Source organism: Pan troglodytes, chromosome 21 (assembly GCF_028858775.2).
Source record: "Pan troglodytes isolate AG18354 chromosome 21, NHGRI_mPanTro3-v2.0_pri, whole genome shotgun sequence".
Lineage (NCBI taxonomy): Eukaryota > Metazoa > Chordata > Mammalia > Primates > Hominidae > Pan > Pan troglodytes.
The window spans coordinates 29911405-29933369 of record NC_072419.2 but is presented as its reverse complement, the minus strand read 5'-3'; the positions used below and the strand labels follow the sequence as shown (position 1 = coordinate 29933369).

The following is a 21965-nucleotide window of genomic DNA, read 5'->3' as shown; positions in this document are numbered from 1 at the left end:
TAGCTGGGACTACAGGCACATGCCACCACGCCCAGCTAATTTTTGTATTTTCAGTAGGGATGGGGTTTCACCATGTTGGCCAGGCTGGTCTCGAACACCTGACCTCAGGTGATCCACCCGCCTTGGCCTCCCAAAGTTCTGGGATTACCGGCATGAGCCATCATGCCCTGCCCTGTGTTTGAGTCTTAATTCTGAGCTATCCTTTCTGTGTCACCTCGGGCTAGTTACTTTACCACTTAACACCCCAGTTTCCTCATCTGGAAAACAGGGATAGTAAGAGTGTCTCCTTTAAATAGAGGTTAAGATTCTGTAATGCTTGTCTGGCACATAGCAAGTATATACTAAATGTTTATCATTTGAGGGAGGGGGAATTAGAGATGTGGATGGTTGTTAAAATGTAATCTAATTTTTAACTTTTTCTCAGAGGAAACACAAGAATAGAAGAGGCTTGTGAAATGTATACCAGAGCTGCAAATATGTTCAAGATGGCTAAAAATTGGAGTGGTATGTACAAAGTTTTTGTTTGCTTTTTAGGCAAATGGTTTAAAATCACTTTGAAGGGAGAAATGACTGTTTTCCCCTTGAAGAGCAAGACTATTGGCCCCAGAGACAGATGTCAGTGCTGAATAACTGATGTGACTGCTACTGACATGGAGACTAAAGGGGTGTGCTCTAAGTGAATGAAGCTGGAAAGCCTGGCTTAAGTTTAAGCACAGAGACAGTGTCTGTCTTAGTTTCTATAAACTTCTTAATACAGTAGGCATGTGGTAACTAAAAATAGTTAAAATTACTTGGAATTAGAGTAATCTTTGCTTCTTACTAATATGTTCAAATAAACACAGTGCCATAAGGAATGAAAGTTGGAATAAAAGTCATTAAAACTGGTGGGATAAAGAGAATTTTCTTTACCTGAACATTGGTTGAGAATGAGCATTCCCTGCTACGCAATAACTGATTGTGATTCCACTGAGAACTGACAGTGGGGTTTGGGGGGAGGGGGATGGATTTACATTAACCTCAATAGACTCATGGTTATTTTTTAAAGTAATGCTTTCTACCCAGTGAGACCGGGCATAACAAAATTCACAGGATTATTATTTTCATTGGTCTGAGATGGGATGGCTCTTTGAGAGAAATTCATCCCTCTCCCTTCAGCGAAAGAGATCTTTCATGCCTTAGTGATGGGATATTTCTGTAGTGAAAATGGAGACCACCGTTGACCAGAGCAGGGGACGTGGGTGTTGTGCTCTGGCTCACAGCTGCTGTGGGATTGGAAGTGGGACTCGCCCTCTACAAGCTGTTTCAAGGCAGACACTTTAAAATCATTTCAAAGGAGAAAATGCTTTTGAGCTAGATGATTCTAAAAGGTCTCTTCTGGCTTTAAAGATCTTTGTAAGAAGTTTAGTTTTAGCTAAGGCTTTAGATATGCTATTTTTCAAAACACACCTACGCCTGAATTATATTGTATTTTTAAAATGGAGGAGAAAACAGTTTGTTTCACATTCCCTCTTTTATTTTGTTCAGGTCTTATAAGTAAAAAGTGATCTTACCTGAAGAGATCACTTACTTACTTATTTATTTACTTACTTAATTTGTTTATTTATTTATTTATTCGAGACAGAGTCTCACTCTGCAGCCCAAGCTAGAGTGCAGTGGTACAATCTTGACTCACTGCAATCTCTGCCTCTGGGGCTCAAGCGATTCTTGTGCCTCAGCCTCCCTCGTAGCTGGGACTACAGGCACGCGCCACCACGCCCAGCTAATTGTTTGTATTTTAGTAGAGACGGGGTTTCACCATGTTGCCCAGGGTGGTCTGGAACTCCTGAGCTCAGGCGATCCACCCACCTCGGCCTCCCAAAGTGCTGGGATTATAGGTATGAACCACTGTGCCCGGCTGAGACCACTTATTACTTATTGTATCTGGTGATGAGGTATTCTAACCTTTGGAAATTCCATTTCAGAGAGGCCACTGATCATGTATGTAACTAAGGAGGCTTTGTATGTGCACCCCGCGTCATCTGTTGCCTGGGGTGATGCTCTAGCCTCCTGACATTGCCATACTGCTGCACTTTTCCAGTCTGTTTCCATTTATGTCTGAGGTTGCAATTTTTTGAATTTTGGAAATCAGACCTTGGCGATGACCTTGAGCAGTAGGATAGGATATAAATAACTCCCATGTGCTTAGAGTTCCAGTGAAGGAACACTAGGCATAAATGTGTTAATGAAGTAACGTAACACAAGTTAAGTAAGGTCATATCATTCCAAATAAGAGCTGACGTCTCTGTAGTGGCCCTCAAAGACTATCCCCTTCCTTGTGCACCCAGCTCCCACTTCAGAGCCTTTGCATGTACTGTTCCCTCTGTCTCCCTACTCTTTCCCCAAACAGAATGTTGCTGGGTCCCTGCTTCCTTCAGCTCCCTCTTCACATGTCAACTTATTGGTGAAGTCTTCTCTGGCCACCCCTTTTAAAAATAACAATCTTGTCCTTCCTGGAAACTTTTTTTTTTCTTTCTCCAACACTGTTATCACCATCTAGCAAAAATAAATTACATAATGTTTTATTCATTTATATTTACATGTTTTTATTATATGGTGATTCTCATTAGAAAGTAAACCTTGGAAGGCCATGTTTGTGTGTTTTTATCTCTGCTGTATCTCCAGGCCCTGGATTATTACCTGCAAAGTCATAGGTGCTCAGTATATTTGTTGAGTGGATGAATATTAGACTCCTTGAAGTTCTATCCATGTTGCATTGGTGATGATCATAACAGCATTGCATCTCTTTATAGTTTTAAAAGTTCTTTCATAATGACTAAGCTAATTTGTTTGATACTCAGCTTTTGAGAGATTATCCTCACAGGTATTATACCAGTTTTGCGGGTGAGAAAATTTAGCCTAAGTTGTGTGGCTTCCCAGAGACCATTTAATTTAATATATGATCCTTTAAAGACAGTTCCAAGTTCCCCCTCCACCTCTGAGAATGGAGTCTTGCTCTGTTGTCCAGGCTAGAATGCAGTGGTGCGATCTCAGCTCACTGCAACCTCCGCCTCCCGAGTTTAAGCGATTCTCCTGCCTCAGCCTCCGGAGTAGCTGGGATTACAGGCATGTGCCACCACGCCCAGCTAATTTTGTATTTTTAGTAGAGATGGGGTTTCTCCATGTTGGCCAGGCTGGTCTTGAACTCCTGACCTCGTGATCCACCCTAAGTGCTGGGATTACAGGCATGAGCCACTGTGCCCGGCCCGACACTTCCAAGTTTAGATAGACTGAGCTAGCATTTGCTGTCAGTGATTGGAATGAATAGTCAGAGTGAAAAAGTAAGCCAGCAACTCGTTTTGGAATGTGGGAATGTGAAAATGTAAAATTAAAGCAGTTACTATTGTCTGGAGAAATGGAGGTAGCTCAGAAGAGCCTGGGTGTTGTGGTATTACTGAGCAAGAAAAGGATGGCCCATGACTGATTCTGAGGCAGGAAACATAGATAAGTTATCAAAAATGAAATGCCAGCAGGAGAGCAAGGATGTAGGTTGTAAAAAAATGATGGCATTTCAATATGCCAAACCACAGATATGATCTAAGGCCAGATTTGCATGTAATAATGAAAGTGGCCACTGTGTGTAATGTGAGTCAGGCCCTTCTAAGCACTTTACTTGCGAAGTCCAAGCTATTAACTACGTTCTTCTGAGGCAGAGCCCGTTAAAGCTCCCACTTAGCCAGATATGTTCCTGAGTTGCCACTTCATGGTTAAGTGCTGCCCCAAGTACCCCAGGTGCCTGGCCACTGTCCTGGCAGTGGCCTTTGCCCCTTCTGGATATCCACCAGCCTCTCATGATTCACAAGGGGCCAGCAGGGCTTCTTCAGTTCCAGCTCTAGCTCTGAGGCTGGCATGTACTCTGATTGTTCAGTGCCTTGGTTTCTTCCTGCGGCTATAACAAAATACCTTAGTGTAATTTATAAAGAAAACGAACGTATTGTTCAGAGTTCTGGAGGCTGGGTCGTTTAAGATCAAGGTGCCAGCAGATCCCGTATTTGGTGAGGACTGTTCTCAGCTTCCACGATGGCGCCTTCTTGCTATGTCCTCACGTGGTGGAAGGAGCAAGGCAGCTCTCTTCAACCTCTTTTATAAGGGCACTCATCCTATTTATGAGGGTGGTGCTCTCATGACTTTATCACTCCCCCAAAGGCCCCACCTCTTAATACTGTCAAATTGGATATCAGGCTCCAGTAATACAAATTTTGGGGGGATACTACCATTCAGATCATAGCACTACCCATGTCATGCTGGTGGTTACATATTTTTCAAAGATGCCTGGTTACTCTTTTTAATCAGAAACTGTGGTACAGAGCAAGAATTGAACCTGGGCAGGTGGGCTCCAGAGTTTGTACTGTCCCTTTGCCCTCAGGTTCAGAAACCCACGTGAGAACTATGCATTTCCTCTGGGGAGAGGGAGTTGGAACAAGAGATGCAGCTGAAGCTTTAGCAGAATTGGATGTTTACGGCCAGGTATAATCATCTGTAATCCCAACACTTTGGGAGGCCGAGGCTGGAGGATTGCTTGAGCCCAGAAGTTCAAAACCAGCCTGGGCAACATAGTGAGAACCTGTCTCTACAAAAAAAAAAAAAAAAAAAAAAAAAAAAATTTTTGAGACAAGAGTCTTGCTCTGTCACCCAGGCTGGAGTGCAGTGACACAATCTCGGCTCACTGCAACCTCCGCCTCCCGGATTCAAGCAATTGTCCTACCTCAGCCTCCCAAGTAGCTGGGATTATAGGCACCTGCCACAATGCCCAGCTAATTTTTTGTATTTTTAGTAGAGACAGGGTTTCGCTATGTTCAGGCCAGGCTGGTCTCGAACTCCTGACCTCAGGTAATCCACCCGCCTTGGCCTCCCAAAGTGCTGGGATTATAGGCTTGAGCCACCAAACCCAGCCAAAAAATTTTTTTTAAGAATTAAAAATAAAAAATAGCCAGGTGTGGTGGCACATGCAGCTACTTAGGAGGCTGAGGCAGGAGGATCTCTTGATCCTGGGAGGTGGAGGTTGCAGTGAGCTGTGATCACGCCACTGCACTGCAGCCTGGGTGACAGATTGAGACCCTGTCTTGAAAAAAAGAAAAGAATTGGATTTTTTTTCCTCACAAAAAAAATTTATAGCAAATGTTTAATATCAGCAGTGAGTACTGCTTTATGATAATTTTTTTAGAAACCTAAAGGCTTTGTGATATTCTTAACCATGCTTTTCCTGGTAGATCAGATTCTTTCCTCTCCATTTCTGCTGTACTGACTTCCCCAATGTGACTCATTTTTCAGAGGCACTCTGCTGTGTTGCTTTCTCTGAACTCAGGAAGTTTCGCATGTTGATGTTTAAACCCTCTGGGAAGTGGCCTGATGCAGCCTCAGCCTTGATTTCCACTGGCCTCCTCCAGTCAGGGCAGGCTTGTCACTGGCCTCCACTTCCAGCCCTTTCTTACCTTCAAGCATTTCTTCTGTGTTCCTGTGACTCCTCTGCTAGCGATTCCTTCCCTCTTTCTTTTCCAGCACTCCAGAATCCGTGGTCCCTGATCCAAAACCTTTTCTGAAAAAGATTAGTTCATGTACCTTACATGTTGTACTGTGTCCCAGTTGGAGACCTGGGCGGTACCCCACAACCAGATCCATCAGTGATTCTGCAGGGAAATTTGTAAATTCTCACACTAAATGGGGTAAAATAGATTAAACCTCATATAAATTTCAGTCAGATTTTGCTATAAAGTAAAGAAAAAAATTTGGATTTTTAGACTTTTTTGAATTTCAAAATTGTGGGCCTGATTTTCACTTTTTAGGAAACTTACTTTATCCATGAAGCCTTCATTAGCAGTTTCTTCCACACCAACAGCTAAGTGTAGGAGACACTAAGATAGAAAAGTGAGCAAATATCTTTGCGCTCAGTGTTTTACCTTTCTTTAATCATTTGTGGCTTGAAGCCCTTAGCTGATGTTTATTATATGTTAGTGGAATTGAATTGAGTAGCCCAAGACTTGGCTACTGGTATTGAATGGCCAGATCAGGGAATAGTGGCTTAGTGCCCAGGGACACTTGGAAAGTCTGCTGGAGCTGAGGTGGAGAAGCTTTCATCGCTGTTTGACTTGATTCTGGTTATTTTAATATTTGCCCGAGGTGCACTGGACCACATGGATTTTTGCTTCTGACTAGAATGCTTCTTTTCAGTGGAATATAATTTTTCTAGGGAGGTCCAGTGCTTACAGCATGGGCTGCTCTGGGGGGGACTTGTTCCTCTGTGTTTAATTGTAGTGTCTTCTTCAGCTGCAGGAAACGCATTTTGTCAGGCAGCCAAGCTCCACATGCAGCTTCAGAGCAAACATGACTCCGCTACCAGCTTTGTGGATGCTGGAAATGCTTACAAAAAGGCAGATCCCCAAGGTAAGACAGCCAGGCATGTAGCATGCTATCTCTGTGTGTAACTAACCAGTCAGTACTTCCCTCAACGTTAAGGTCAGTGTTGGTGTGCTTTCAAGTCCTGGTAAAAAGGAATTTTTGTATTTTGGAATAATAGAGAATTTTGATAACCTTAGGGATTTTTCTTTTTTAATCATTTGGGGGCTTTTATGAGGAGAAATTATGTTAAATTTATACTGGCTGTTTATAGCATCATTTAATTAAACTCTTATTTATATTGCATTTTAGAGAATTTTTTGGAAATTACCTTTAATTTTATCTAAGACTTCTTATATCTTAATTTTGTGAAAATGTATATTGTTCATAAAAGGAAACTCTTATGTTCCCTTACTCCTAAATACCTAAGGAGTTTTCAGATCCAGTTAATGGGAGATTGTAATATTCAATCGTTAAAAAGTCTGATTCATACAGTATCCATTTGGTTTTTTAAAAAGTTTTTCAAAGTATTTGTTTTGAGGAAAGAATGCAATTGGATATTTAATGTGGTAAAATTTTGCAAAGATTATTTCTTTTTAGTTAGAAGAGTGTAATTAAAAGTATTAATTTCTTACCTTCCACACGCGTGCACAGTGGAAATTTTGTGTTTTTCCTTTTTCTTTTAGCAGTCCATTTTGTTTAACACACAGATCCCAAATTTTGAGAATAAATATGTCATAAAGAAATAGGGTATCTTCAATACCTTTGGTATAAGGGTTAATCACAGTTTATTTCCCAAAGTGACAAACTGGACACAGGTTAAATAAGCTGTTAGAGTGGTAACATTGTAATGCATCAGTACTTTAGAATATGGTGCAGGCATTAAAATCCCTGGTTTCAGAGAATCTTCAGTGACCTGGTAAATGTTTACACATCAATTAAAGAAGCACATGAGACTGAATGTTGTATAATCTCATTTTCAGAAAAAAGTTTGTGCATATAGAAATGTGTCTAATAAACACAAAAGAAAAGTACATCTGAGTACTAACAACGGATTTGAGCGGGATTATTGATAGATTATTTTTCTCTTTATATTCTGTATTTTAAAAGGTGTAACAGGGATCCACATTTTTTATGTAGTTTAGAGGGAAATTGTTTTAATTTTTGTTCATCTGCTTACCTTTCTAATTTTGTAGTCAGGCTTTTCTACTTTGCTGCCTCTTTAAACCAAACGTAATAAACTTGGAGCTGTCACTGTATGCCAGCATTATAAACACCATCATTTTATGATAGGGAAAATTTTTTGGTTCACTTGTTTAGAAAATTAGTAAAATTTATTAGCATTATTATTTATTAGATTTGTTTCTTCATTTTGTTAGTATGCTACAATTTAGCATCTTTGAACATTATACAGAATGTTGACTTTGCTTAAGGGTTGTTTGAATAGGCATTTCAAAGTGCTTTTGCTTTTGGCTGCATGGAGAGTAGAATCTATTGAGGTGATTGTTCTTGTGATGTGGTGCCATGTTCCAAAATTAATATATATGCATGGTATTAATGAGGAATATGTTTGCATTCATATTTTAGCAGATACAATTTATCAGTGTTGGTGACAACCTCTATGGTTTTATTTTCTTTATAATACAGTCTTTTGCCTGGATGGAGTCCTCACTTTAAGGTTAAGAGTAACTAAGCCAATGTTACTCCAGCTACAGTTCCCTAAATTATACTATAGCTGCTGGGAACAAAGCCATGCTGATGAATCTGGACTTGTGCATGATTTTTGTTTGCTTCTCACTAACCTGCCCACCCTCCACTCCAAAATTATACCTCATTAACGTTCTAATAACAGCCAAGAAGACAGCCTCACCTGAACCCTCTTTGACTGAATGGATTTTTCATTGTTTTTCTTAAATGCCTACGCTTCAGAGGCTATCAACTGCTTAAATGCAGCCATCGACATTTACACAGACATGGTAAGACATTGCATTGCTTGAGTGGCTGTGGGGTGGAGTCTTGAGATGGCTTAGAGTTCTATCTTTCTTTTTTATGTTCCCAAACTGGCATTCAGATAGGTAAAATCGGTGTGTGACTGTTTCTTGTTTTTTCCCCTAGGGAAGGTTTACAATTGCAGCCAAGCACCACATTACTATTGCAGAGATCTATGAGACTGAACTTGTAGACATTGAGAAGGTAAGCAGTGGGCACACTTCCTCAGATGTGAAGCAGGCAGATAAGCTGACTCAAAGAACTCACCTCTCCTCAGTTTGAGAGTGATCGTAGGTGTAGAGTGGTCATAGATGGCCTTGCCTGGAGACTTTCTGGCAAAGTCTACTAGCTGGCTAAGTAGATGGGCTGTTTTCCTGGAGTGGACATCTAAGACATGAGAGCTGGTTAAGATTTACAGAGATCACCTGTTGTTTCCACTCTCTCTGATTCATGTCAGAACATTAGCATTGCCAAAAGAACCTTCAGCTGTATTGCTTAGTACTCTAAGGCCCAGTGAAGAAAGTGTAAGAGGTCACCTCTGTACACTCAGTCAGCATCACAGCTTTAAGTATCTGTGTGCCAGTGACTCAGAAATCTGACTGCAGCCTAGACCTCTCTCCAAATGCTAGATTCCTGTATCCACCTGCCTGCTGACCTCTCCACTTTGTCCAGCAGTCATCTCTAACCCAACATGTCTGGGACTGGATTCTCAGATGTCCCCAACCCAGTGTTCCCCCCTAAACTACAGGCTTCCTTGCCTTTTCTCTTTCTCTACAACCTGTGAGCAATTTTTGTGAGCGGTGTCCTTCCTGCTCCCAAGTCTTGGCACAACTCACTACCTTGTCTCCCAGCTCACACTTGATCGCTGCAGGATCCTTCAAACCGGTCTCCCTGCTTTTGCTCTCCCTACCTTGCCAACCCCACATCCCCATGCCACAGAGTAGCCAGAGTGAGCCTTCTAAGCATTGCATCATACTCTGTTTCTCTACTGCTGACAGTCATTAGACCCCTTTCACTAAGAGGAACAGCTGGAGCTGTGCAGAGCCTTCGTGGCTCCACTGAATTGCTTCCTCCCAGCCCCACACTCCCCATGCACCTGTGTGGCCTGGCCTCTCCTCTTTTCTGTTATTCTCCTCCTCTTGCATACCCTGCACGGCCATCCTGGCCTCCTTGCTGTTCCGCACACTTGCCAGATGAGCGCTCCTGCCTCAGGACCTTTGTATCCATGATTTCCTCTGTCTGCAAAGCTCTTCCCCAGATGTCCACGTGGCTGACTCCTCACATCTTTCAAGTCCACATGGCTAACTTCCCCGTGCCCTTCCATTTTTGCTCATTTATTACCTATTTCCATGATTAACTATTATGACCCCCTAGTTAATTTAGCCCCCCAGGAAGACATAGTAGATCCCCACACACCTCACTTAACTTCTTGTATTGCTGAGCAGATGTCTCCTTACAATATGCCCTCTCATATGCTTGCTCATCATTCTCATATTGGTTGTCTCTCTCCCTCCACCAGATTGGGCACACGTGTCAGCAGAGAGCTTTGTCTCTGCTTTGCTGATGTGTCCCAAGAGCCCAGAACTCTGGGACCTAGTGGGGTCTAAATATTTGCTAAATATTTGCTACCCCTACCTCCACCATACCAAATGGAGTCTTCCTGGTCTGGGGAAGGATCTGCTAGGCGTTACTGAAATTGGACTGGCATTGTTAACATTCACTCTTTTGACTGTGTGACCTCCACCTGTTGGTTATTCAGCACAAAATTTGCTCATATTTGTTACATAAAATTTATTATTTGACCTTTTTTTTTTTTATAATTGCCATACTTTTCTGAGGATACTCCCTGATCTTGATCAAGTCAGGGCCACCCTGTGCATTGACGTGTGTGTGAGCCTTCTCTTTGGAAGGTTATCTGTGGATCCTGGAGGCAGGTGATGGAGCTGGATCTGAACCTCCTTTGTTCCCTGGTGTGGAATTGATGATGGAACGGGAGGGAGATGGATCTGGTGTGGCTGGGGTATTTATTTGGTCAGGGTGTCTGGGATGGCCACAGTATCTTTATTTAGGTTTGAGTGAGTCTTGCGGGGATGAGCACTGTGCGCAGAGCATCTTTGCCAGCAGAGGCTCCTGTTCCAGCTTCCTCTTTCACAGTGGTCAGAAGGGCACTCTGGGGCAGGAGCCTGCAGTGCTGTGTCATTTCTGCTGCCCAGGCATGGTCTCCAACACATGGGTCTCCATAAACTTGAGAACAGATAAAATGAAATGTGACATACTCTTTTTTTCTCTTGAAAAAAAAAAAGGCCAGGTACAGTGGCTGATGCCTATAATCCTACCACTTTGGGAGGCCAAGGCAGGAGGATCACTTGAGCCCAGGAGTTCAAGACCAGCCTGGGCAACATGAGAAATCCCCATCTCTACTAAAAATAAAAATAAAAAAAACTATCCAGGAATGGTGGCATGTGCCTCATTCTGTTGCACAGGCTGGACAGGTTGGAGTGGCATGAACACAGCTCACTGTAGCCTCAGCCTCCTGGGCTCAAGCGATCCTCCCACCTCAGCCTTCCAAGTAGCTGAGACTACAGGCATGTGCCACCATGCCCGGCTAATTTTTTAATTTTTCATACAAATGAGGTCTTTTCATGTTGCCCAGGCTGGTCTCAAACTCCTGGACTCAAGCAGTCCTCCCATCTTGGCCTCCCAAATGCTGAGATTACAGGCATGGACCATCATGCCTGACCTTCACGAATACTGAATTTTAAAATGCAGCTATAAAAGAACAGGTGTACTATGGTTCTCTTTTTGCAAATACTTAGTCACACACAGAAATAGTCTGCAAGAAACTATTTCTCTGGAAGAAAATATTTCTTTGGAACACCTGTCAGAGCTGTCATGTACACACATGTGAGATTACCTGATGAAGGTACATCTCCACCCTCTAAAATGTGGGCTCTGTGAGGGCAGGGCCCATGACTGTTCGCTCACCATCACAGCCCTGAGCCTAGCATGATGCCTATTTACAAAGTGGGTGCTCAGTAACAGATGCTAAGTGAATGAAGACAAAGTGCATCACAAATGAAAGCTGCCTGTAGTTCCATGGCCTGTTTTGTTTTATTTGTTTTCTTGTCCCTGCGAATCTCTTCTAACTCACTAGGAGCTGCCTTGAAGCCACTTAACTAATGGGCTTGGGCGGAAAGGCAGCACCTTTAATCTGATTTTCAGAGACTGCTAGCTCCCTCATTTGCATTTGCTGTGAAACCTTTGTCATTCAAGCATCCTGCAAACCCACCACCTGCTTCTGTATGTTTGCATGCTAAAAATGGTTTTTACGGTTTTTAATCCTTGAGAGAAAAAAGCATTTTGCGATGTGTAAAAATTATATGAAATTAGAAATTTCATTGGTCATAAATATAGTTTTATTGGACCACAACCACACTTATTCATTTATATCTTGTGTATGGCTGCTTTTATGCTACCACAAGAGAGCTGAGTAGTTGCAACAAAGATGCACAAAACCTAAAATATTTCTTGTCTGACCTGTTAGAGAAAAACTTTGGCTAGAGCCCTGGTTTAAAGAGCTGCTCATACTTACCTCTTGTTATTTGGGGTATAGAAGGTTTTTTCAATCTTATGAGAGCTTTATTTCTAAGGCTGTCTACCACCATCTACAAACCAGCTGATTCTTTGCAGAGTTCAGCTCTTACAAAACTGTGCTAAAAACAGCAGCACACACTATCATCTGACTCTTCTCAGCCATTTTGCTTAGTTTTGGACTCCGGTAGACACCTATTTTTTTGTTTGTTTGAGACAGAGTTTCACTCTTGTCACCCAGGCTGGAGTGCAATGGCGCGATCTCAGCTCACTGCAAGCTCTGCCTCCCCGGTTCAAGCAGTTCTCCTGTCTCAGCCTCCCAAGTAGCTGGGATTACGGGTGCCCACACCACGCCCGGCTAATTTTTGTATCTTTTTAGTAGAGACAGGGTTTCACCATGTTGGCCAGGCTAGTCCTGAACTCCTCACCTCAGGTATTCCACCCTCCTCGGCCTCCAAAAGTGCTGGGATTACAGGCATGAGCCACGGCACCTGGCCGACACCAGTTCTTTTTTCTGAGTTGTCACGTGCTTGATTTCACTAACTTCTACCACAGCATGACAAGGACTTCTAGCTTTCTGGCTTGTGATCTCTGTTTCTTCTCCACTTGATGCCATATATTTTAGATTGACGGCAACACCCTTATTCTAGGTGACACTTAAGGTATTAGTGTGTGTAGTCTGTGCTGCAAGTCATAGACGTAAGGTGTAATTAGGGCTTCATAGCTCTCTAACAATCCAGTGTGGCTGCTAAGGGTTTGACAGTGGTAGAGACACTGGGTTGGAGGTACCTTGTGTCCTTTGTAATTACTTAGGAACCTGTCTGACAGTTCTGCCATTTTGGTGTCTAGCTTACAGTGTCACTCTGGACTTGGTCATAGCCCTCCTAGCTCATGGGAAGTGGAAGGCCTGGAGGAGGATGCAAAGTGAGATACATGGCCCAAGCCTGGGAGTGGCCCCCAACATGTCTGTTTACATTCCACTGGAGAGAACTAGTCATAGGCTGCCCCTCACTACAGAGGAAGCTGAGGAAGTGGTGTAGCTGGGCATATGCCATGTGGGGAGGGGGAAACAGATTTTGATGGTCAGCAAGCATTCTGCTTCCAGAGGTGCATGCTTTCTTGTATTTCCTAAAGAAAGTAGGCCGAGTTGTGAAAAGTTTGCTGGTAGAGTAGGTTTATTTATGGAAAAATACCTATGCAAATGTAGTTTTAAAATGCAGCTCTCCAAATAAATTGTGTGTGAATAAAATATGTATGTTTTCAGGCTATTGCACATTATGAACAATCTGCTGATTATTACAAAGGAGAAGAATCCAACAGGCAAGTATTACTTTTCTTAATATGATTTAATGGGTTTTATTATGTGTGATAAAAAAATACTTCTTTATACTTTGTGAGTGTATTTGACTATACCAAATGAAGATGTACTGAGGCCCAGTGCACATCTTTTATTTTTCCATTGGCTTGTTACTCACTCTGCTTTGGTTCTTGATTTCAGCTCAGCAAACAAGTGTCTGCTGAAGGTGGCAGCATATGCTGCCCAGCTTGAGCAGTACCAGAAAGCCATTGAGATCTATGAGCAGGTGAGGATACTGTTGTTTCCTTGGAGAGAAGTTGTCTGAATAATTTTTCAAAATTAAACTTTTTATTTTTCTGTTTATTGAGATATAATCCACACATCACGTAATGAGTACAGTTCAACGGTTTTTAGTCTGTTCACAAAGTTGTATAACTATCACCACTACTTAATTCCAGAACATTTTAATCATCCCCAAAAGAAGCCCAGCAGTCCATTCTTTCCTCCTAGTCCCTGGAAGACACAATCTACTCTCACAATCTACTCTCTGTCTATATGGATTTGTCTATTCTGAACCTTGAATATGTATGAAATCACATACCATGTGGCCTTTTGTGACTGCCATCTTTCACTTAGTGTATTGTTTTCAGGGTTCATCCATGTCATACCAAATGTCAGTATGTCATTGTTTTTCGTGGCTAATACCTCATGGTTTATTTATCAATTTATGGATGTTTGGGGTTTTTCCACTTTGGGGCTATTATCAATAATGCTGCTGTGAACATTTGTGTTAAAGTTTTTGTGGCGGTGTTTTTAGTTCTCTTAGTTACATACCTGGGAATAGAATTGCAGTTGCTGGACCATGTGGTAAGTCCATGTTTAACTTTTTGAGGAACTGCCAGACATTTTCACAGTGGCTACACCATTATACCTTCCCACTAGCAATGCACAGTGTTCCAGTTTCTCCACATCCTCACCAATACTTGTTTTGGTTTGTTTTGTTTTTTTTTTTTTAAATAATAGTCACCCTAATGAGTGTGAAATGTTGTCTCATTCTGTTTTTGATTGTTATTTCCCTAATGACTAGTGATGTTGAGCATCTTTTTATTTGCTTATTGGCCATTTGTATATCTTTGGAGAAATGTCTATTCCAGTACTTTCTCCGGATTTTAATTTGGCTGTTTGTTTTTTGGTGGTGAGTTTTAGGTGTTCTTTATATATTCTGGATATTAATCCCCTATTAGATATGTGATTTGCAAGTATTTACTCTCATTCTGTGGGTTGTCTCTGGACTCTGTTATTAATGTCCTTTGATTCACTGAAGTCTTTCATATTTTTGAAGTCCAGTTTGTCTATTTTTTCTTTGTCTGGCTTTTGTTATATAGAAGAAATCATCGCTAAATCTGATATCATGAGGCTTTTCCTTTCTGTTTTGTTATAGGAATTGTATAGTTTTGGCTGTTAGGTTTAGGTCTTTTATCCATTTTGAGTTAATTTTTGTATATAGTATGAGGTAAGGGTCCAACTTTATTCTTTTATATGTGGATATCCAGTTTTTCTAGCACCGATTGTTGAATAGAACTATATTTTAACTATTGAATGGTATTAAGACCCTTATTGAAAATTATTTCACCATATGAAATATGAGGGCTTACTTCTGGGCTCTCTATTCCATTGATCTATTTATCCATCTTTGTGCCAGTATTATACTGTTTATATCTGTAACTTTGCAGTAAGTTTTGAAGTCAGTAAGTGTGAGTCCTCCAGCTTTTTGTTCTTTTTCAGAATTGTTTTGGCTATTCCAGATCCCTTGCATTTTCATCCGAATATTAGGATCAGCTTGTCAATCTCTGCAAAGTAGCCAGCTTGGATTTTGATAGGGATTGTATGGAATGTGCATACCAATTTGGAGTGGTTTTAGGGTTTTCTAGAGAAACAGAACCAATAAGAGGTGTAGGGGTGTATGTGTGTGTGTGAGTGTGTATGTGTGTTTAGAGAGAGAAATTACTGGAGGGAATTGATTTGCTTGATTATATAGGTTGAGAAGGCCTAAGATCTGCAGTCTGAAGACCCAGGAGAGCCAATGGTATAGCTCCAGTCCAAATCCAAAGGCCTCAGAACCAGGAGATTTGATGATGTAATTTCTAATCTGAGTCCAAGTCTGAATCAGGAGAATACCAGTGTCCTGGCTCTAAGACAGGCATTGAGAATGAATTCTTCCTTTTAACCTTTTATTTTATTCAGGTTTTCAGTAGATTGGATGAGGCCCACCCACATTGGGGAGGGCAATCTGCTTACTCATCCTACTGATGCAAACGTTAATCTCATTCAGAAACACCCCACAGACACACTCAGAATAACACCAAATATCTGGGCACCCTGTAGCCCACTCAAGTTGACACATAAAATCAGTCATCACAGAGTATTGCCATCTTAACAATACTAAGTCTGACAGTCTATGAATACAGAGTTCCTTTTATATTTATTCGGATCTTCTTTCATTTTGCTCAACAATGTTTTATAGTTTTTGGTGTGTAAGTTTTGTATTTCTTGGGTGAAATATACTCCAAAGTATTTTATTTTTTTTGATGCTACTACAAATTGAATTATTTTCTTAATTTCCTTTTAAGATTGTTAACTGCTAGTGTATAGAAATACAGTTGAATTTTGTATATCAATTTTTTGTCCTGCAACCATGCCAAACTTGTTTATTAGCTCTAATAGGTTTTTTTTGTGTGGATTTCTTAGGTTTTCTATATCCAAAATCATGTTATCTGCAAATAACAATAGTTTTACTTCTTCCTCTGCAATATGAATGTGTTTTACTTCATTTTCTCGGTTGCCCTGGCTAGAATCTCCAGTGCAGTGTTGAATAGAAGTGACAAGAGCAGACATCCTTGTCTTGTTCCTGATCTTGTAAGGAAAACTTTTGGTCTTTCATATTAAGTGTGATATCGGTAGATATCAGTAGTGGGGTTTTGGTAAATGCTTTTATCAGTTTGAGGCAGTTCCCCTCTCTTCCTAGTTTGTTGAGTGTTTTTATCATCAAAGGGTATTGGATTTTGTCAGGCATTTTCCTGTGTCTATTGAGATAAACATATGATTTTTGTCCTTTATTTGTCAGACTTTTTTCTGCATCTATTGAGATAAACATGGTTTTTGTCCTTTGTCAAACTTTTTTCTGCATCAATTGAGATAAGCATGTGGTTTTTGTCCTAATCAGCTTAATATTGTAGATTACATTGATTGATTTTCATATGTTGAACCAACCTTACATTCCTGGAATAAATTCTACTTGGTCATTGCAAACTTTGAGGGGTTTCCCAAGAACACCCTCAAGTTTATTAATAATTTGTTAGACAAACTTACAGAACCCACTGAAAGCTGTTATACTCACAATTATGGTTTATTACAGCAAACGGGTACAGATTAAACTCAAAGGAGAGACTCATAGGTCAGGGTCTAGGAGACTTCCAGGAAGAGCTTTCAGTTGTCGGCTCTCAGTGGAGTTATGTAAACAGCACTTACTTCCCCCCACAGTAATAAGTGAAAATAAGCGTAGACTGCTGCCAACCAAGGAAGCTCCCCTGAACGTGGTGTTCTGAGTTTTTATTGGGGTCCAGTGACATAGATGTTGACCACCCTTGTGGCTGACTTTACTTTTTGTAAGTGCCAGAATTGGTTTGCTAACATTTTGTTGAGGATTTTATGTCTATGTTCATAAAGGATATTGATCGTTAGTTTTCTTGTGGTGTCTTTGTCTGGTTTTGGAATCAAGGTATTTCTGGTCTCAGAATGCATTAGGATGTCTTCTTCCTCTTCTGTGTTTTGGAAGAGTTTGTAAAGGATTGGTGTGAATTCCTCTTTAAATGTTTGGTAGAATTCAATTATTTCTCTTTTTTTGTTTTTATTTTCACTGATTTCTGTTTTTATTGTTATTTCCTCCATTTTGTTTTCTTTGGATTTGTTTTGCTCTTTTTCTGGGTACTTGACATGGAAGTTTAGCTTGCTGATTTTCATCTTTGTTATGTATGCATTTTTAGTGTTATCAGTTACCCTTTCATACATTTGGCTACTTCCCAATTTTATTATATCATTATACTTTTATTTTTATTCAGTTAGTTGGATTTATTGATTTCCCTTGAGACTTCAGTGACCCATGGATTATTTAGTAGTGTTTTATTTAATTTCCAAGTGTCTAGCAGAGATTTTTCTGTAATCTTTCTATTGTTGACTTATTTTTAATTCCTTTGTGGTTAGATAACATATTTTTGCGTGATTTCAATTCTTATAAATTTGTTTTGTTTTATGGCCTAGATATGGTCTATCTTGGCATATGTTTTATGATTATGCTGTTATTGGGTGATGTTTATAAATGTTGATTAGCTCCTGTTGGATGATGGCATTGTCGAGTTCTGTAATATACTTGCTGATCTATCTATCTTTCTTTCTCTTTCTCTCTCTCTCTCTCTTTCTCTCTCTCTCTCTCTTTCTCTTTTTCTCTCTCTCTCTTTCTCTCTCTCTCTTTCTCTTCTTTCTCTTCTTTCAGACAGAGTCTTGCTCTGTCACCCAGGCTGGAGTGCAGTGACTTGATCTCAGCTCACTGCAACCCTCCACCTCCCAGGTTCAAACTATTTTCGTGCCTCAGCCTCCCGAGTAGCTGGGATTACAGGTGTGTGCCATGTTGGCTAGGCTGGTCTCGAATTCCTGGCCTCAAATGATCTGCCTGCCTTGTCCTCCCAAAGTGCTAGGATTACAGTTGTGAGCCACTGCGATTGGCCTTTGATTTTCTTTCTAATTCTATCCATTGTTGAGAGTTGGGTGTTAAAATCTCCAACTGTAGTTGTGGATTTGTCTGACTCTTCTTTCATTGTGTCAGTCTTTGCGTCACATACTTTGCAGCTCTGGATTGCTATTCTTGCTGGAGAGACCCTTTTATCATTACATAATGTCCTTCTCTGTCTCTGGTAATTTTCTTGGCTCAAGTCTACTTTATCCACTTTATAGCCCTGCCTGGTTTCTTTTGATTAATGTTTATATGATATGTTTGTCCATTCTTTTTCTTTCAGCCTGTCTATATCATTATAACTGAAGTGAGTTTCTTGTAGTTGGATCTTGTTTTTTTTTGTTTGTTTGTTTTGAGACAGAGTCTTGCTCTGTCTCCTACACTGGAGCGCAGTGGAGTGATTTTGGCTCACTGCAACCTCCACCTCCTGGGTTCAAGTAATTCTCCTGCCTCAGCCTCCCGAGTAGCTGAGATTACAGGTGCGTGCCAGCATGCCTGGCTGATTTTTGTATTTTTAGTAGAGACAGGATTTCACCATGTTGGCCAGGCTGGTTTCATACTCTTGACCTCGGTGATACACCCGCCTTGGCCTCCCAAAGTGCTGGGATTGCAGGCATGATCCACCACAGCCAGCCTGGATCCTGTTTTTTAATCCACTGTGCCAATCTTTGTTTTTCAATTGGTGTATTTAGGTCATTCACATTTAATGCAGTTATTTATATGTTAGGGCTTAATTCTGCTTTCTGCCATTTTAGTTTTTGCTTTCTATTCTTTGCTTTTTGTTTCTCTGTTTTCTTTTTCCAACCTTTTTATGGGTTGCTTTTCTTTTTTTTCTTTCTTTTTTTTTTTTTTTTTTGAGACTGGGTCTCACTCTGTCACCCAGGCTGGAGGGAAATGGTGCGACCCTGGCTCACTGCAGCCTCCACCTCCCAACCTCAAGCAGTCCTCCCACCTCAGCCTTAGCCTCCAGAATAGCTGAGACTACAGACATGCACCACCACACCTGGCTATTTTTTGTAGCGATGGGGTTTTGCCATGTTGTCCAGGCTGGTCTTGAACTCCTGAGCTCAAGTCTTTTTGTAGCGATGGGGTTTTGCCATGTTGCCCAGGCTGGTCTTGAGCTCCTGAGCTCAAGTCATCTGCCCACCTCGGTTCCCCAAAGTGCTAGGATTATAGGCGTCAGCCACCACACCCAGCCTACTTGATTTTCTAGTGTTTCTAAGTACAGTTATTCCTCAGTGTCTACAGGGGATTAGTTCCAGGACCTCTCTCATATATCAAAATCTGTGCATAGTCAAGTCCCACAGTTGGCCCTGTGGAACTCACATATAAAAAAGTCTGCCTTTCATTTATATGGGTGTTGAATTCCTAAGAATACTGTATTTTCAATCCACATTTGGTTGAAAAAATCCATATATAAGTGGATTCACACAGTTTAAACCAGTGTTGTTGGAGAATCAATGGTATATATCTTTGTGTAGCTTTTGTGGTTAAATGCTGTAGGTTGGTGTCATCATTTTATAAGTTCTGGTGAAATATAGAAATCTTACCTCCCTTTCTGTTCTTTTACTCCCCCTATTCAATATATAGTTGTCTTAATGTTTCCTCTGCATACATTTAGAACCACATGAGTCAATGTTAGAATTTTTGTTTCAGCCATCAAACATAATTTAGAAAACTCAAGAAAGAAAGCCTGTTATATTTACCCATATTTTTGCTTACCATGTTCTTTCTTCTGGATGTTCCAAGATTATTGTTTCCTTTCTATTTAGAGAACCTCCTTTTGTCATTTTTTTAGGGTAGGTCTGCTGACAACAAATTTTCTTAGTTTTCCCCTATCTGGAAACGTTTTGATTTTGCCTTCATTTCTGAAACATAGTTTTCCTGGGAGTATAATTCTAAGTTGACTGTTCTTTTCCTTTAGTTTCAAAAATGTGCACTTTATGGCTTCCATGGTTTTACAAACTTCTGACATCAAGTGATCCACCCACCTCAGCCTCCCAAAGTGCTGGGATTACAGGCATGAGCCACAACGCCTAGTCGGCCTCCATTGTTTTTGATGAGAAGTCTGCTGTCATTCAACTTGTTTTCCCCTATAAAAAAGGTGTTATTCTCTAGACACTTTCATAATTTTTTTTCTTTTAGTTTCAGAAGTTTAATTATAATGTGGCTTGGATAGATATATTTGGTTTTAAGCTATTTGAGTTTCCCTAAACTTACAGAATCTGTAGGTTTATGTTTCTTGTCAAATTTGAGAATCATTTAGCAGTTATTTCTTCAAGTACTTTTTCAGCTTCCCTTTTTTTTTTTGAGACCGAGTCTTGCTCTGTCGCCCAGGTGTGCCAGTTTAATGGCGCGATCTTGGCTCACTGCAACCTTTGCCTCCCAGGTTCAAGCAATTCTCCTGTCTCAGCCTCCCAAGTAGCTGGGACTACAGGTGCTTGCCACCACACCTGGCTAATTTTTGTATTTTTAGTACAGACAAGGTTTCGCCATGTTGACCAGGCTGGTCTTGAACTCTTGACCTCAAGTGGTTCGCCTGCCTTGGCCTCCCACAGTGCTGGGATTACAGGCGTGAGCCACCATGCCCAGCCAGCCCTTTTCTCTTTCTCCTCCCCTTCTAGAACACAGATGCCACAAAAGTGAGACTGTTTTATTATCCCATGGGTCCTTGATGCTCTGTTCCTTTTTGTCAGTTTGTCTTCTCTCTGTTGTTCCTGTTGTTGTCTTCCATTTAGTGCTTCTTTCCTCTGTCCCTTTCATCCTGCTGTTGAGCCCACCCACTTTTTATGTATGGTACTGTTTTTTTTTTCAGTTCTGAAATTTTTATTTGTTTTTACTTTATATCTTTTTTCCTGTGGCTTCCTTTTTCTTTGTGGATGCTTTCCATTTTTCCATTAGCTTCAGGTGTTATTGTACTTGCTTTTTGGAGCATTTTTATGAGGGCTTCTTTAAAATCTTCGTGGGATATTTTGGACATTTCCGTCATCTGGAACCCTCATCTGTTAATGGTCTTTTTTCATTTAGCTTGAGATCTTCCTGTGTTTTTGGTATTACAAGTCATTTCTGATTGAAAACAGGGCATTGGCACATTAGGTTATGAGACTGGGTCTTGTTTAAACGTTCTCTTTCAGTTGGCCTTCTTTGAGATTCCTCTGGCTGGGGAAGGTGGGGATGTTACCTCATTACTGCCAGGTGGAGGTAGAAAGTGTCAGCTTTCCACCAGGTCTCTGTTGACACCTGAGGGGCCTAGTCAGCCCTGGGCAGAAGTGGCATCCCCTCTCCTTATCTGTTTCTGCCAGCACAGTGCTGGTTTGTTCTTGGTACGGTGAGAGTCTTCACCCTCCACTAGACCTCTTCTGACAGCACACCAGCTGGAGAAAGAAGGGGAACCTCTTTCCTGCTGGACAGAGACAGGATGCAGGCTCCCAGTGTGGTCTGCACTGCCTTAGTGTCAGGGGGTTGGGTGGGGATCAAGCCTCAGCTCCCTATTTGGCCTTCTCTGAAGCTCCTAAGCAGAGGTATTGGGGTGCTTCTTACAGTCTTTCAAGAATGGACTTTAGGACTCCTTCTTCAGCCTTTGATGATGTAAATGGGGTTAGGGCCTCAGTTTTTCTGTGATATTTGGCTGGAGTAGAGCAGTTATTGTCTAAGTGTTTTCTCTCTTGCTGGGCTGCCCCTTTTCTAGTCCTTTGGCCAGAGAGAGCAGGCTTTTGTCTCTTCTCTTTTGATCTGTGCATACTGGCATTTCTGGGTTGCTGGTTCTTCAGTTTCATGCCATGGATATAGGAAGGGAAAAGAAAACCGAGGGAACCCACCACCACGTTTTCCCTTGGGAAACGTTTGTTTTTTAGAAAATGACCTGGGCTTTTAGTAGTGCTTAGTGGGAGGATTAGGGGAAAGGATGTTTACTCCATCTTATTGGAAGCAGAA

At 41.1% G+C, this 21965-nt stretch overlaps 1 protein-coding gene across 2 annotated transcripts in view; it reads left to right on the top strand.

The window, feature by feature from the left end:
- Positions 1 to 21965, top strand: part of NAPB (NSF attachment protein beta) — a 47040-nt gene that overhangs the window by 18035 nt on the left and 7040 nt on the right. The window contains exons 2-7 of one of the 2 annotated variants that reach the window (XM_514551.9): positions 425 to 504; positions 6301 to 6417; positions 8299 to 8345; positions 8485 to 8562; positions 13214 to 13269; positions 13448 to 13532. In XM_514551.9, the coding sequence (XP_514551.3) occupies positions 425 to 504; positions 6301 to 6417; positions 8299 to 8345; positions 8485 to 8562; positions 13214 to 13269; positions 13448 to 13532 (463 nt within the window). The remainder of the gene's footprint in view (positions 1 to 424; positions 505 to 6300; positions 6418 to 8298; positions 8346 to 8484; positions 8563 to 13213; positions 13270 to 13447; positions 13533 to 21965) is intronic. The other variant, XM_063803234.1, reaches the window with a different exon arrangement.